Genomic DNA, 15,153 nt, shown 5'->3' on the forward strand with positions numbered 1-15,153 from the left:
TATATTACATTAATTACTTTTTACTATTAAGAAGTGCTACACATCTCAATTTTTTATTTTTTTTTTTTCAAAATTTGGTTATCTAATAATGTGCCACAATCTCATGTAATCTATTATTTTAAGAAATGTGTCATCATCTCATGGGATGATGACACATTTTTTAAAATAATATTTATTTTCAAATGATGTGTCACCATCTCATTTGAAAAAAAAAAAAAAAAAAAATCACCTCAAATATGGAAAGGGTTGCCAAACGGGCCTAAAGGATTTTCCACTTATCTTCTTCGAGACAATAATTATCAAGTACTGATCAGAGAGACGCGCCGAGACTGGGTCTCCCTAACCTTATTTTTCCGACTACTATAATCGTAATTAGGGTTATAAAAACCAAACCATGAATTGGGTTTTTCTCATTCACTCTCCTTGTTCATCGGTATGTACCCTTTTCATTTCTACGCAGACTATGCTCTGGAGAATTGAATTCTTAGAAGCTTATTGCAGGATTTTTGAATGGATGAGAATTGCTTTGGTTTTTCTTTTTTCTTTTTTCTTTTTTCTTTTTTAATATGTATTTCCTTTTGCTGTGTCTCTGAGTATTTGCTTCCGAAGTTTAAGATCAGGGTTTTGTTTGTGTAGTCTTTGGTCAAGAATTGAACTGTTGCTCTGTGGTTGATAATTGTGATATTATTCGATGATTCGCATTTGGTTTACTTTTTTGGAGGGTGTTGAGCTGGTGAATATTGCTTTGAAGCCTAGTTTGACCTGATATTCAGATTATGTATGTCTGTGCATCAAAAGCTCGTTTTTTTGTGTGGAAATTTTGCTCAGTTGCAATTCTAGCAATTGATATGTTACTATGCAATTGATATTTTACTGATATCAATTTCTATCAATTGATATTGCCAGTGAGCTCTAGCTCAAATGACATTGCCTTTTCCAAGAAAGGGGTGGGGTTGTGGGTTCAAAACTCATTGGTTGCTTATCAAGAAAAAGTGCTATATGACCAACAGTATGACTGGACTTGATCTAAATCTTTATGAGAAATGCTAGAGGTACTAAATTTTTTTCCAAGAAATGGGTACTACGATGATGTGAAGCTTATTCTTCGGTATCTGTAGCATTTCTTTTTATTAATTGTTTTGATCATTTCCAATTAATAAGCTCCACGTGATCTTAGTACCCATCTCTTAGTAAAAAATTTGGTACCCCTAGCATTTCTCAATATTTTTTTAGGTTTGAGATTTCTGGCCTGGTGTGGAGACGGAGCAAGGGGAGGGTTACACATTATGACATATAAACTTCAGCTTTTGTTTGGCTTCTGTTACTTTTCAGTGTTTATAGCCTTTTTTGTTGTCTAATAGATTGTTCTTGATTTTCTATTTCCAGGGTGCCGAATAAAATGGCATTCAGGACTGAGATTTAGGTTTGGTATTACGATTCATTCGGAAAAAAAAAAGAAAAAAAAGATGTCACGTGCTGGATACACACACTGGTGCTACCAATGCAGTCAGCAATTCAGGCTTGCAGAGGGAGAAAGTTTTTGCCCTTACTGTGATCAAGGCTTTATTCAAGAACTTGGTGAGATGCAGGACTTGGCACCAGAGGATGTCTTTCGTATTTCAGCAGATCATTCTCATCAGATACCTGATATATTTGAACTTATGTATAGTTTGATGAGACAGAGGGGTCCTAACGCAAGATTTGAACTTGTGGATGTTATTGATTCTTTTATGAGGCAGAGAATGGCTGGAAGAAACCCAAACTTTGATGTTAGAGTGAGATCTGGTTTGGTTCCTGAACAGAGTTTGAGTGTTTTCGGTCCTGATCCTCATTGGATATTCAATCATATTCCTGGTTCAGCCTTCTCTAATGGCAGTCGAAGTGGACGTAGGCAAGTTGATATCAGTGACTACTTTATGGGCCATGGATTTGAGGAATTGATTGAACAGCTTTCTATGAATGAGCAACGGGGTCCAGCCCCAGCACCTCATTCTTCAATTGATGCAATGCCCACTATTAAGATCACACAAGCACATATCCACACTGATGCACACTGTCCAGTCTGTAAGGAAAGATTTGAGTTGGGCTCTGAAGCAAGGACGATGCCATGTAGCCATATTTATCACTCCGATTGTATTGTTCCTTGGTTGGTTCAGCACAACTCATGCCCTGTTTGCCGCCTTGAGCTGCCTCCTCAAGGGATTGATAGTTCTCGTGGTAGGCGAAGTAGGGGTGGTGGGAACAGTGGCAGCAGCAGCAGCAGTAGCAGTGACTATGGTAACACCCCTGGTGGTTTAGAGAATTTTCCGCACACTCATGGAAGGAGGAATCCGTGGTCGTATTTGTGGCCTTTCCGCTCTTCAAATTCAAACGCTCGCCATCATGCTGAAAATAGAGGAAGCCATTCCTCAACCCATCATGAACAGAATAATGAGATGAGTTACCCTGGACGGTCTTTTGATTATTAAGGCTTCATTTGCTATCCTTGTCATGTTTAATTGACATGCCAATTAAAGCTGGTAAATGAAGTTGCTGTTGTAGAACTGGTTTTCGAGTTTGGTTTATATCAAACTTTAAGATATAAATGGAAGGTAATTGTACTCAATAGGAGTTTTATTATGTTGGCTCTTTTGTAAAGTAAAACATGCTCGGTGGAGTAGAGATGGTTTTAATAATTCGATCTTATTTGTGCAAAGTGAAAGGTGGTGCTTCTTGGGGACTCTTTAATAAAAAGATGGCGTGTTTATAATTTCATTGCATTTGTAAGTCAGCCCCATTCATCTGTCCTTTGCCTTTATTATCTATAGCTTGCACATTTCGGATCATGGAAATTTTGTTTCATGCGTTTATGTTGATGATATGATGTTGATCTTGAAATTTCTTTTGGTACTTTTATTGGAACAAAATTCATATTCATGCTTTCTTCCATCTATTCTCTGTAGCTTTTGTAACTAGTGATGGATGGTTATGGGCTTGTTCGCCAACACTCTCTCTTTTTTCTTTCTACTAAAAAAAAGGTCAAAACATTAAAAAATAACTTTTATCACAAAAAAAAGGAAAAATTATTTTCATGTTTATATCGTATCAAAACACTTTTTTAACCAAAACACAAAAAAAACACTTCCTAAAAAACGTTATCAAACACCGCCGGTGTTTTGGTTTCCGGGGACTCTTCCTCCAAAGGATTTAGGAAAATTTTCAATAGAAATAACTCTTTTATTGCCAAAAAAAAAAAAAAAAATAGATGGATTAACATAGACCAGGCAATAATATATGGTGCAAGGAGCACAGTTTGCTTTGGGAAAATAAAGAAATGAGTGATAATTACTTTGTACAATACAAAGTCTTAGAAGAGGGGATTGTAATAAGTAAAGCCAACAAAATCATTCACATTCTCAGTACTTAGGATTAGGGGTGCCCAAAGTTCTCAAGTATTTCTGAAAATACGACACATCCTGCCCCTCCAATGATGAGTGACAGTGTTAGCCTTCCTCCTGGAACCAGCTGCGCCAGTTTCATAGATGAGGATGGATTTGAGTACCTTTCTGACCACGACATAGCAGCGGGGAGAATTCCAAAGAGTACCAATACTAACAAAATTACAGGAAACAGCCCAGCCATGTTAGGTCAAATTATAAATTTTAAAACCCATAAGACAAATAAATAAATGGGTGAATTACACTTTGCCCCTCTAAACTACCACCCCTAAGCTATAACTCACTGCAACTCACTTTCCCAACCTACCACCTAGTCAGATTTGGGCGTTAAATGTGGATGAAAAATGTGTCACGTGTCTGACAAGTGACACTTGCTCGTTTTCCTTTCATAAAATGCTCCCATTTTGGTCGTGTAAAAAAAAGGGGGGGGGGGGGGGGGGGGGAAGAAATGCCTAGATGTAATTGAAAATCATTAATTTCAGTTCACTTGAAAAGACAATATTACCCATATGAAACACACCATCTTAAGGAACCCCCTGCATAACACGAGGGGGTGGCCGCTCCCCGCCACCAACCCCTCTGCTTAAGCCTGCAGCGACGACTCCTCGTGTCTTCTTTGTGTCCGCACTCATTGTGAAATAAAGAGAAATGATGAAGAAGAGAAAACCAAAGATTAAATACCATACTTTATATATATATATTTTTTTTGTTTTTGTTGATTAATTTATAAATGGTGCGTTTCAAATCAACTAGGGTAAGTTTGTCTTGAAAAAATATTTTAGTGTCACATGGCTCTCATATGTGATGGATTCCGTCAATTTTAACACTCAAATCTAACTCAGGACCTACTTGTGACAAAGTGATAGTTTGGTCATAGTTTAGGAGTGTAAGTGCAAATGTGGCGGTAGTTTAGGGGGACGAAATGTAATTGACCTAAATAAATTTAAAGAAAGAAACAGAATTGAAAATTCCTTTTTTTTTTTTTTTTTTTTTTTTTTTCTTGACTTCTCTTTTTTCTTCTTTTCCTTTGTCATTGGGATAGGGTGTCCTTGGGCCATTTGAGTCAACTATTCCCATGGATGGTATCACTCAAAAACATTATACTATGGCTTTTTACACAGGCTTATTCCAGTTTGAAACGGATAATTTAGTTGCTGTTTTGCAAGTTGTAAGCTACACTTATGAACAGAACAAGCATATTCCCACTCAACATTAAGCTAAATTGGTATGAATTTGTGATAATGGAAAATGAGAAAAAACAAAAAAAAAAACACAACACAGCAGTACCTCCATATGTTCCAGCAAAATCCAAGGCTTTGAAAAATATTTCTGGGTCTAGCAACGATAGTACCAGTGGAGGAATCAAAGTCAAGAGGTATGGTAGAGGCCGGCTCTGTCCAGTTGGGAGTTTCAGCACTGAAAATTTCACCAAATGGAAGAGTAAAATATTTAAGAAACAAAATATAAATCATAGTCTAGAATTCAGATTTAATAAACCATGAAATACCACTGTAACAAAAATGGCTATGGTATGTAGGAAGGCTTGGCATTTCAGGCATAACTGACACATGTTTCCATACTTGTGAAAACAACTTGGACTTTCACATTTTTATCCACTTCCATTTATTTCTAAGTTATGCAAAAATTGAATCTATAGTGAGTTTTTATCACAATACCTTATCTAACATCATCACTTTCTTCATAGTCTGATATATGACTCTGCCATATGGACATGTTATAGGTGCAGGCCATGGCTAACTTTTTGACTGATCTGTAGAGACGACTCAGAAATTATATATGTACAGATACTCTGTAAATTACACATGTACATAGCTGAGGACTTCTACAGAGATTTGCAACAGACAGCACATAAGGGTGCTTTTGAATCTTAGTCCCAAGTGTGGAGCAGGAAACATCCAGAGTTTGCTAGTTGTAAGGTTTCTAAGGATGAATGCAAGTAAAATATTGCTTATCAAGATGATGAAAGACATCTGTAAATTTCTTGAAAAATTTTATTCATGGCCTGGAGCTATGATCAATTAAAAGCAAGATCATCTTGCATGTACAATGTTCTGGGAAGGTGTACATGCTTTCATATATACATATGTATATAGTGAAAGACAGCGGGCTGCCCACATTTTCATGACAAAATTTACCATGATCCTTTTACATCATCTAATAGTGTTAAAGAGTTAATTTATAATTCAAATAAGGAAAGATTCATTTCCCTTTGTTTCTCTCCCCAGTTCTGCAACCCCCTTCCTTCATATCCAATACATCAATGGCATCCATTAAGGGTACTTAATGATACTTGATTTTTGTTGCCATGTTACGATCAAGCACCTCCACCACCATATTAAGACAGCAACCAATGTCCTCGTCTTTCTTATCATATAGAAGTCAATCTCTTTCCCTCAGACATGGTTGTCACTAAACTTCGGTGGCATAATTACCAAAATCAACACAACTGATAATAAAATATTTTATTGCCATTCTTGCTTCACCATTCAAGTTTCAGCCAATAGCCTCCCTATCCATGGATTGGTAATCCTGGCTTTGTTAAGAACTCATGAAAAGTGCACGCTGGAAGGGAAAGCGGGAAGAGAGAAATTGACTATTTGTTTTAGATTATGCTATTATTCTCATTAAAGCTGGAAAGTGAAAAATGTATGGGGGTTACTTTGTTCCAAAAAAATGGGGATTATGCTAACTTCTTTTAGTCTGATGTATATTAGGAGGAACCTATGGACACACACACACATATGGTAATTCGCCTAATTAGTTAAGAAATATAATCTTCTGACATCCATTGAGGACAAGATGAATAACATTTTAGAAAATTTTAGCCTCTAACGATTATTTAACTAATAGCAAACCCAGTCTCTGAATACAACCTGACTGATGCATAGACTGAGAGTTGGGAAGCAATAAGCCAAGAATACATTGCAATAAAGAAACGGATATGATATTTGTTCAATCAAAAGCAAGGTGAAGGGGCCCACTTACAGTCTGCAAGAAAGTCAGCCAGACCCAAAATGAATCCGATATAAGATGTAGCAATTGCAAGAAGTGAGAACACTTGGATAATGGGCTGAAGATCATACAAATGAAATAAAGAAGAAAAAAGTTATCATCACTTCATAATGCGTTGTTTCAAAGTTTGGCTCAAAAAATAAAATATTTCATGTTTTACTTACTCCAACAACTCCATTGCTAGATTGCAGTTGTTGTATTGGGTCCAGGATTTTACCTGAGCCCATTTCAAGATTTGTAATGCTTCCCAGAATAACACCATTCCAGACAAGAAATAAAACAAGTGGTATAGCTGTACCCAGAACTATGGCAGTCCTGCAAAATAAAAAGTTGATGATGTACATAACATACAAAGTTTTGAACAGGCCTTACAAAATAGAGATAACCAACACTTCATCTAGAGCATGACATCAGACGGGAAACTTTCAAGAGGCAGTTAAAACTCCCTTACTAATGACAAACTCTTCTAAATTTTGGCATATTACTAAGAACCATATGTATGGAAAACAAATGAGGAAGTTGACATAAAAAGAAGACACTCCTTAGTCTCTTACAGATTATACACGCATATATATTAATGGACTCATGTACGGGTGGCAGATGCAGGTACATGTACGAGTGTTGGATTTGTCCATTGTACATAAATCTTCCACCATTTTGGACCTTAACTTTGTCAAGTTCTGTCAACACGGGTACAGCAAAGTGGGGGTCTAGGTTACATACCCTGCAAATCAAGACCTATGACCTTTTACTAACACACTACAGATCACTATGGAAAGTGCTCAAGACCTTTACTAAAAGGCCCCTAAGATCTTGTCTCTTTAAACAATCATATGCCAAACAGGGGGCAAGATATTACAAGATCAGCCAAAAAGCTGGTTCAAGAACAACATACTAATTTGAAAAGATTCTCAACTAAACTTACTAAAGAATGCTGAAACATTAGTGTCAATCAAAATGTTTTGGGTTTTAAAGACAGGAATAGTTGGGTTCTTTTTCGTGTTGGCCCCAAAGCTGGTTAGGTGGGCTATATGTTGAATCAAAAAAAAAAAAAAAAGGTAGGCTATATGTTGAACTTCATTTATGGATTTGTGTGTTAAGTGGGCTGTATTTTCCAATTGAAAGATCCAGAAAGAGTTTTGGAATTATAAAAAGAAAATGGCAACAGCCTGTACACATAAAATATATGTTTCATTCTTCTTCAGAAGTGTTGCTCTAGAAATTACATTTAGAAGTTATACACAACGCAGAAATATCCTCTAACATTCAGAGATCTACATTTGCAGGTCTCCATTTAGCATGCATAGACTGGGTGTCAAAAACAATAACTTCCAGTAGTCCAAACACAGGGAAACAGCTATATATGCATTTGTGATTTCATTACATTAGCAATATATTGTCTATGTAGAGTATTTCTTTACATGCAAAAAAATCATAAAGAGCATCATAGTTATGAATAATTATGCATGAATTTCTTGACAAGAATGAATTAGTCCCTATAACTTCTCCAAATTTAAGTGTCAAACTAGGTTTGAAATAAGGAAGTCGTCCTCAAGTGCCTCAATCTATAGCTAAGTGTCGTACAAATCAAAGGTTCACGCTCATGTAAGCATATAGATATTTTATGCAAGGATCGGCTAAAAATTGAAATTATTTTCTCTCTTTTCTTACATCTCCTGATTTAAACGAATCCAGTTAGACATGCTTAAGCTAGTTGGTCTCTAGCCTGTTACTCCATGTATTGTAACATTCATCTTTTAAAAGTGATAGCTGGCTACTGATACTTTATGATATTTGGTACTACAATTGAATGTAATCCAAGTACTTCCTAAGTCTGTTTTATAATTCTCCATTTTTTAAACTAAAAGGAGAAACGTGGACATAAAACAAGATCCATCATTCAGTCCGTAGGATATTATGTATGGATAAGGCATGGACAATGGCATTAGTACTACTGACTCCTGTTTTCATTATCGTAATTAGCAGTACAGAAGAATATCAAAGAGCAAGTACTAGTCATGAGAAATTTTTTTAAAACTAATTAGTAATGTTTCAACATTTATATTACAAGGTTGTCCATTTGGTTCAGGTATACAATCTTACATGTTTTCAATAACCAACAGGTGATATCCACATTCTTGCTATCTTGCAATGATTTAATATAATTCAGTTAACTAATATGATGAGGAGGATTCCTCAGCTAAAACATTAAATTCCTAAAAGACTCATCATCAGAACAAATCACATCTATACATTGTTCACGCTACTATCAAGCAAAGGTGTGATTTGTTGCCATGTCCATTATAATAAGCTTGATAATCACAATCTATGACATCTAGACTATATAGTGGTGATAACAAGATATGCACCTTACTTTTGCCAGGTTTCCTTCAAGATCCGTACAAAGAACAGGTACTACATTCTGAACAAAGCATATATAAATTGTCATAACCACTTCACTGCTGAATTACTGCAGGTTTGGTGATGTTACCTGGTAAACAAATGAAAGTGCAATTATGGGTATACTCATAGGAACTGCTTCAAAGTTGGCTTTCAGAAGTGCATCCCAGTGCAGGTCTCCACTTGCAACAGCCTGAAAATGAAAAATTAACATAATACTGTAGATAGTGCAATAAAAATGCAAGACTTCAGCCTTATACCCATGCAGAAACCTGTATATTAATTTGGCCATTTTTTAAGTTCACACATGCAAATATGTTCACAGCCATGAGAATAAACGTCTAAATCATTTATACTATCCTCTTGTTCACTTGATCGAGTAAATCTAAATCCAATAAGGCCTGTTTTGTTGTCCTATGAAATTTGAATGAGCCCATCATATTTTGTCAAGGATATAATAAACAAATTCATCATTTTGAATACGACTATTTGAAAAGGAAAACAAAAAGGATAGGAGTCGTTTAATTACCAATCAACCCAAAAGCTTAAGCTTATAGGAATGGATAAATTTAATCAGTTAATCAATACTTTGACACTCCCCCTCACGTGTGGGTTCAAACTCCCTATACCTTTTCATAGGTCTATACCCTTTCATAGGTGAAGCCTAACACATGGAATATTTAACTGAAACGGAGAGTGAATTGTGGAGGGAGTCAGGGTTCGAACTCATAACCTCTGGCTTTGATACCATGTTAAACTATCACTTGTCTCAAAAGCTTAAGTTGATAGGAAGAGATGAATTTAATCATTTAATCAATACAACACTCCTCCTCACGTGGGGGCTCAAACTCTCTTTTAATAGGTGAAGACTCAACACGTGAAATATTTAATTGAAATGGGAGGTAAACTATGGAGTCAGGGTTCGAACTCAGGACCTCTGCTCTAATACCATGTTAAACCACCACTTATCCCAAAAGCAAGAGTAATCACTATGACTGAAGAGAGAATTCTATTCTTAGAATTCATAAAATCACCTTGTTTCAAATTCATTATGAATGACAGGTCATTAATTGAACTAAAGAAAACTCTAGATGGAAAATGAAGTATACAAAAAGAAACACCTTAAGTACACTGGAAGCTTCTCATATTTGATTGTTGAGCATATGATGATCTCAGTTGATCATATTTTAATAAAATCTACATTAGAGAAGACTAACATTTTTAAATAGTTGAATTTACATTTCCATGCACAAAACGTTTTAGCCAAAGGTAAAATAAATGAGCAATCGAACTCTTGAAAAGGACATCTAAAATCATATGGAAGTAGTTCATAAAGTGAGAGAATTACCACAAGAGCTGCAAATGAAACAACGATTCCAAATATAAGAACTCCATTAACTGCACCAATAAAGCGCTGGCTACACTTGAAGATAAGTTTATAGTCAATTCCACCTCACAGAAAAGAAAAGAGAAAAGGAAAAGGAAAGGAGTTCTGGTTACTAGGTTAAAAGTTCCTTACTTATTGGTGGTTTGGTGTTGGAGTTTAGAATTGTATAGATTTTATACCAGTTTACTATCAGAGCTACTGTTCTACATCACAGATTAAACCAAGTTTTCTGTTAGACTCAAGGGCTTCCATATGTAATAAAAAGTTCACCAAGTATGAATGAAAGGTAGAATCAGACTAAGCATATATACATGTGCATAGAAAAGACATATATATAAGTGATAAAACTATTTTAATTACACCGGCTTGACTAGTCAATGAATTCATAATAAACGCAGTGGTTGGAAGGACACAAACTGGAGTTTTCAATACCTAGACAGGGGAAGGGAGTTGAACCAAGAATGAGAAGTTGTTCATTTGTTATGATAAGCCTTCCATGGGTAGGCAAGGTATCTGAATAACCAATAGAACCAACTGGAAACTGACAAATACCAGGTGGTTCCAAATGATTGACAAGTCGGCATCGGTTCTAGAATTCAAAAAGCCAATAGTATTGGTTCGGTTGTCAATGGTGGGTGTCGGTGTTCAAACTAAAACCAACCTGATTGACACCTAATATATAATTTTTTTATATGGTCGGTTCATTCCGTAGACTCACTTCCTCTCACATCTGCCAACCCAATTCCCTTCCCTAAATTCCAACCCTCACCCACCAGTGACTCTTCACTTTTGTCTATCATCCCTCCCGATCCTTCTCAATTCCCTTTTGGTGTTGTGATTGACTTGTTTTCTCATTGTTAGAATATTAAGTAAATCATTAAATTCACCATTTCCAATCAACTTAAACTTTTGTGATAATTGGTAATTTAAAATGATATCAAAGTAGTAATCTTAAATTTCAACTCTTAAGTTAGCATTTTACCTCCCATTTTAATTAAATATTTCATGAGTTAGACCCCATTTATTGAGGGTGAATTTGCGTCTACACAGGAGGGACAATGTTAGAATATTACTTAAATGATTAAATTTTTTCATAAATTTAAACTTTAGAATAGCTAGTGATTTAACATTCATCTTGTGCAGGCTAAGTAACTCTGTTATTGTACCTCACGCCATAAAGGACCAAAAACCCCAATGCATCCCTTCAACCATCACACCCATGGCCAATCCCTGCACCCTATGTTGGCCACTGTGAGCAAACTTGAACCCACTTATCCAGACATTTAACGCTATATGAACAGCCACTACTATGCTTCAAGTGCACAATAAAACCACTCCACCAGAAACTCAAAGTACCAAGACTAATTCGAGTTAACTCTTAAGGTAAATCTTTCAACTTACAGAAGAAATTGATAGACCAAGAGAATATGACTAACCTTCCGAAGTAGCATATGCATCCAAAAATCAATGAAAACAAAGTTGCACTTTCCCATCTGCAACCATAACGCTGCCATCAACACCTAAGAAACATACAAAATGGTACTTGAAATATAATACATAAAACTGCTGCTTACAGAACTACAGATTTGGTAGGCACAAATCAAATGAAAACATTTAGGAACATAGCTCATACAATGGAATGCCGAGAAAATTTGTCAAAATATCCGAAGAACGAGCCACATATGCCACAAGAAGGGCGTAATGTATAAAGATGTAAGACCAACTGCAAGACAATGAAAATGACAATCAAACTTTGACAAGACAATCAAAAAAATCTGTGAGTTAAAGAAATTGACAGAATCTGATGACATGGCTCTCTGTCAGGCCTTTTTAAATTGCTAATAGGTCAAAAATATCAATGAAACATTGATGAGTGTGCAATAAAATTTTGGACTACTTTAGACTTGTGTCACTAAGAGGAAATGAATTGGTCTACCACCATCAACAGGCTAAGTCCAGTGTGGTTTAGCTGAGACGAATCCATGACCATAAGAAGCTTAATGTTGTTGGTGATTTTTTTATATCATCATTTGTTAAGGTTCTCTAGATTTCCCTCAGATTGTCCCAAGCAGCCAATACATTTCAAACAAAATTAGGAACCTTATAGATTAGCTAATAGTTGCTAAATGTTGACTAGTTAGCAGTTGCCAAGAACCTTATAGATTAGCTAATAGTTGCTAAATGTTGACTAGTTAGCAGTTGCCAATTTATTATCCAGTATATGCACCAGTTTGTTGGCAATTTGACAAGGATCATATTTGCTTGCTCATGTAAAGCCTGGTTTGTGAGTAACTAATAATCAGAAGGATAAAAAAAATTTAATAGCATTAATAAGAAAGCAGGTGATTCGCATGTGCATAAATGACACATGTCACTTTTAGAGGCTAGGTTGGAGGAAATTCTTCCAACCTAGTTTGTAGGAAATTTATGTCTTAATCAAAATTACTTGGCTTTCAAAATTCTTGTCTTTTGTCTCAGTAATTTGCACAATGGCTAACAATAATTAGCCATATATGTATTAAAATTTAAAGGGTTCATATAAGCCTACCAAGCAATTTGAACACCCACTTTTCCCAGAGTTCGCATGGCCATTGATACCTGAAATCATTCACTGGGTGGATAAATTATATTATCTTTAAAACCTTTAAACTGAGAAACTCATAATTTTATCTTGACAAAAAGAAAAATCAAAACCACAATGTATGATAATAACTAATGACGATTTCAAACTTACATCATATGTTTGACAAATAAATTTTCATGAAAGAGCTAATACAGTTAAACTTCTGTTGGCTACACTGGAATAGAAGACCGACAGCAAATGTGGGTGAAATCATAATTTTTCAAGACAAGATGTAGATAGATGATTTCAAATAAAACATTGAAAATTATGAAAAGGATGCAAATAAAATAACCTCAAATTTATAGTAGATCTGGGTAACAGAAGGTTAACCCATACACAGACATCCAGGAAAACGTTAGCAAATACTTAAGCTTTTAAGTGCATTATATTTCTTAAGAACTTATGCACTCATCAGATAGGAATAGAGGTGCAAAGCCTTGCTATGAAACACTAAATTAATGTATGTAAAGACACCTTTTCTCCTCTTGAGGAAAGGAAAATACTAAGTATGGGTTACGTTAAAAAGACATGGAACTTACTAATGATACACCGCCAGAACCCAGCTCACACATGGTGTTCACATTTACTTCAGCAATGAGCAACCCCGTCACAACCTGCAGTAATTTTTAAACTTCTCAAATACCTCCTATTTAAGAGAGAGAGTATGTTAAAGCTTTTAGGACAAGTGGTGATTTAACATGATATTAGAGTCAAAGGTTTTGAATTCAAATCTTGTCTCAGTCATTCACCTTCATTTCAATTAAATATTCTACGTTTTGGGCTTCACCTTTTAAAAATAGAGTTTGAGCCCACAAGTGAGGAGAAGTGTTTAAAGTATTGATTAAATGATTAAATTTACATATTCCTATACGCTTAAACTTTTGGAATAAATGATCATTTAATATGGTATCATAGAGGGAGATTGTTACCATAAAAACCCAACAACCGATGCATGCAACTGCAGAGGCTAGAAATCCAGATTCTTGTGTGACCGCTGGAATTGCAAGAATTCCCGCACCCACCTAATGGAGTTCAATAGCATTCAACGCAAAGATGGTCACACCAAACTCTACTAATATTTTTAAACAGTAGAAAGAAATGAATGCCAAAACAACAAACAAATTACAGAAACAAGAATTATATTATTTAACGAAGAAAATACTTCTCTGAGCAGCTATCAATGTAACGAATTACATCATTTAGACTGTAACTAATTTAAATTCCTTGTGCTTACAATCTTTCCATTAAGCTGTACACACACTTTATACAAAATGCAAATATCTTACTAAAAATACGCATACCGTGGTGCCCGCAACCAGGAAAATTGCACTAGATAGGCTCCCTGAAAGTAAAAGAAACAAAAAAAAAAAAAAAAAAAAAAAAAAAAAAAAAAAAGGAAAGAAAAATGAGATGGAATTGAAATGCATAACAAGAGCAGAGAAAAATCAACATAGTGAGTGGGTCTTCATCCAAAAAAAAAAATTATAGCAATTGGAAAACCGGGCTCTCGCTTCAATGTGGCTTGGTTGAGGTTGGAGAAGAGCCTCTCGAACTCGAACTCTTCCTTCTCCTTTTGGGTGGAATTGGATTGAGACTGCCTCTGGGAGAAGCATTTGTGAAGAAGGGTTGCTCTGTCGTGGCGTTCAGGTCGAGAGGAACGATTGTAGCGGTGAGTTTGCAACAATTGCTTTCTTGAAGAAGGGATTTGTAGAAGCGTCGGAACTTGAAAACAAGCACTCGACACTGCCATTTCTTTCCGCCTTTTCTTTCAGTGGAGAGGGAGGGAAAACGGAATAAACAGTAACAACAGTTATATCCACCGGATAATGTGGGCCACAATCGATCACCTTTAACTTGTGTACGCTATCTTCATCTTCCTCTCACGTCCTTTGCCGTTGAATCTAAAAGGGGTGGCCAAGACACCCCTCTTCCGACTTTATTTATTATTTATTTTAGTTTTTAATTTTTAATTTTATATATTTATATATTTTATTGATATTATTATTATTATTATTATTATTATTATTATTATTATTATTATGTGTGACACATGTCATTATATAATTGAATTGAACTTGACATGAATTGGTTAAGATTTTGGACAAAATTTATAGTAAGAACTTATTTGTTATTTTTGCATAACAGAAAGTTTTGAGAACACCATTTTTTTTTTTTAACCATATAGAACTTATTGCAAATCAATGTTAACATAATGGCTAATTTTACATTTTTCTCTTGGTAAAATATAATTAACCCAACTAACAATAATGAAG

General features: G+C 35.3%; 2 protein-coding genes across 7 annotated transcripts; one reads left to right on the top strand and one right to left on the bottom strand.

Moving 5' to 3' along the window:
- Positions 1 to 278: 278 nt before the first annotated feature.
- LOC133877089 (E3 ubiquitin-protein ligase RZF1-like) lies at positions 279 to 2,754 on the top strand. 2 transcript variants are annotated; one of them, XM_062315326.1, is made up of 2 exons: positions 279 to 433; positions 1,387 to 2,754. In XM_062315326.1, the coding sequence occupies exon 2, from the start codon at positions 1,467 to 1,469 to the stop codon at positions 2,466 to 2,468; it is 1,002 nt and encodes a 333-aa protein (XP_062171310.1). In that variant the 5' UTR covers positions 279 to 433; positions 1,387 to 1,466; the 3' UTR covers positions 2,469 to 2,754. The 2 variants fall into 2 exon arrangements, with proteins under 2 accessions (XP_062171310.1, XP_062171309.1); XM_062315325.1 differs by lacking the exon at positions 279 to 433 and adding an exon at positions 558 to 1,052.
- Positions 2,755 to 3,230: 476 nt separating this feature from the next.
- On the bottom strand, positions 3,231 to 14,774 carry LOC133876640 (uncharacterized). Of its 5 annotated transcripts, XM_062314887.1 has the most exons (14): positions 14,381 to 14,774; positions 14,182 to 14,222; positions 13,810 to 13,902; positions 13,420 to 13,494; positions 12,806 to 12,855; positions 11,891 to 11,980; positions 11,694 to 11,750; positions 10,219 to 10,288; positions 8,962 to 9,063; positions 8,840 to 8,892; positions 6,635 to 6,785; positions 6,444 to 6,528; positions 4,725 to 4,853; positions 3,231 to 3,590 (listed from the first exon to the last, which is right to left on the bottom strand). In XM_062314887.1, the coding sequence occupies exons 1-14, from the start codon at positions 14,628 to 14,630 to the stop codon at positions 3,409 to 3,411; spliced, it is 1,428 nt and encodes a 475-aa protein (XP_062170871.1). In that variant the 5' UTR covers positions 14,631 to 14,774; the 3' UTR covers positions 3,231 to 3,408. The 5 variants fall into 5 exon arrangements, with proteins under 5 accessions (XP_062170871.1, XP_062170873.1, XP_062170872.1 ...); XM_062314889.1 differs by lacking the exon at positions 12,806 to 12,855 and having other exon boundaries at positions 10,219 to 10,293; XM_062314888.1 differs by lacking the exon at positions 12,806 to 12,855 and having other exon boundaries at positions 10,219 to 10,293; positions 11,694 to 11,777.
- Between the last annotated feature and the right edge of the window lie 379 nt (positions 14,775 to 15,153).

Source organism: Alnus glutinosa, chromosome 9 (genome assembly GCF_958979055.1).
Source record: "Alnus glutinosa chromosome 9, dhAlnGlut1.1, whole genome shotgun sequence".
NCBI lineage: Eukaryota > Viridiplantae > Streptophyta > Magnoliopsida > Fagales > Betulaceae > Alnus > Alnus glutinosa.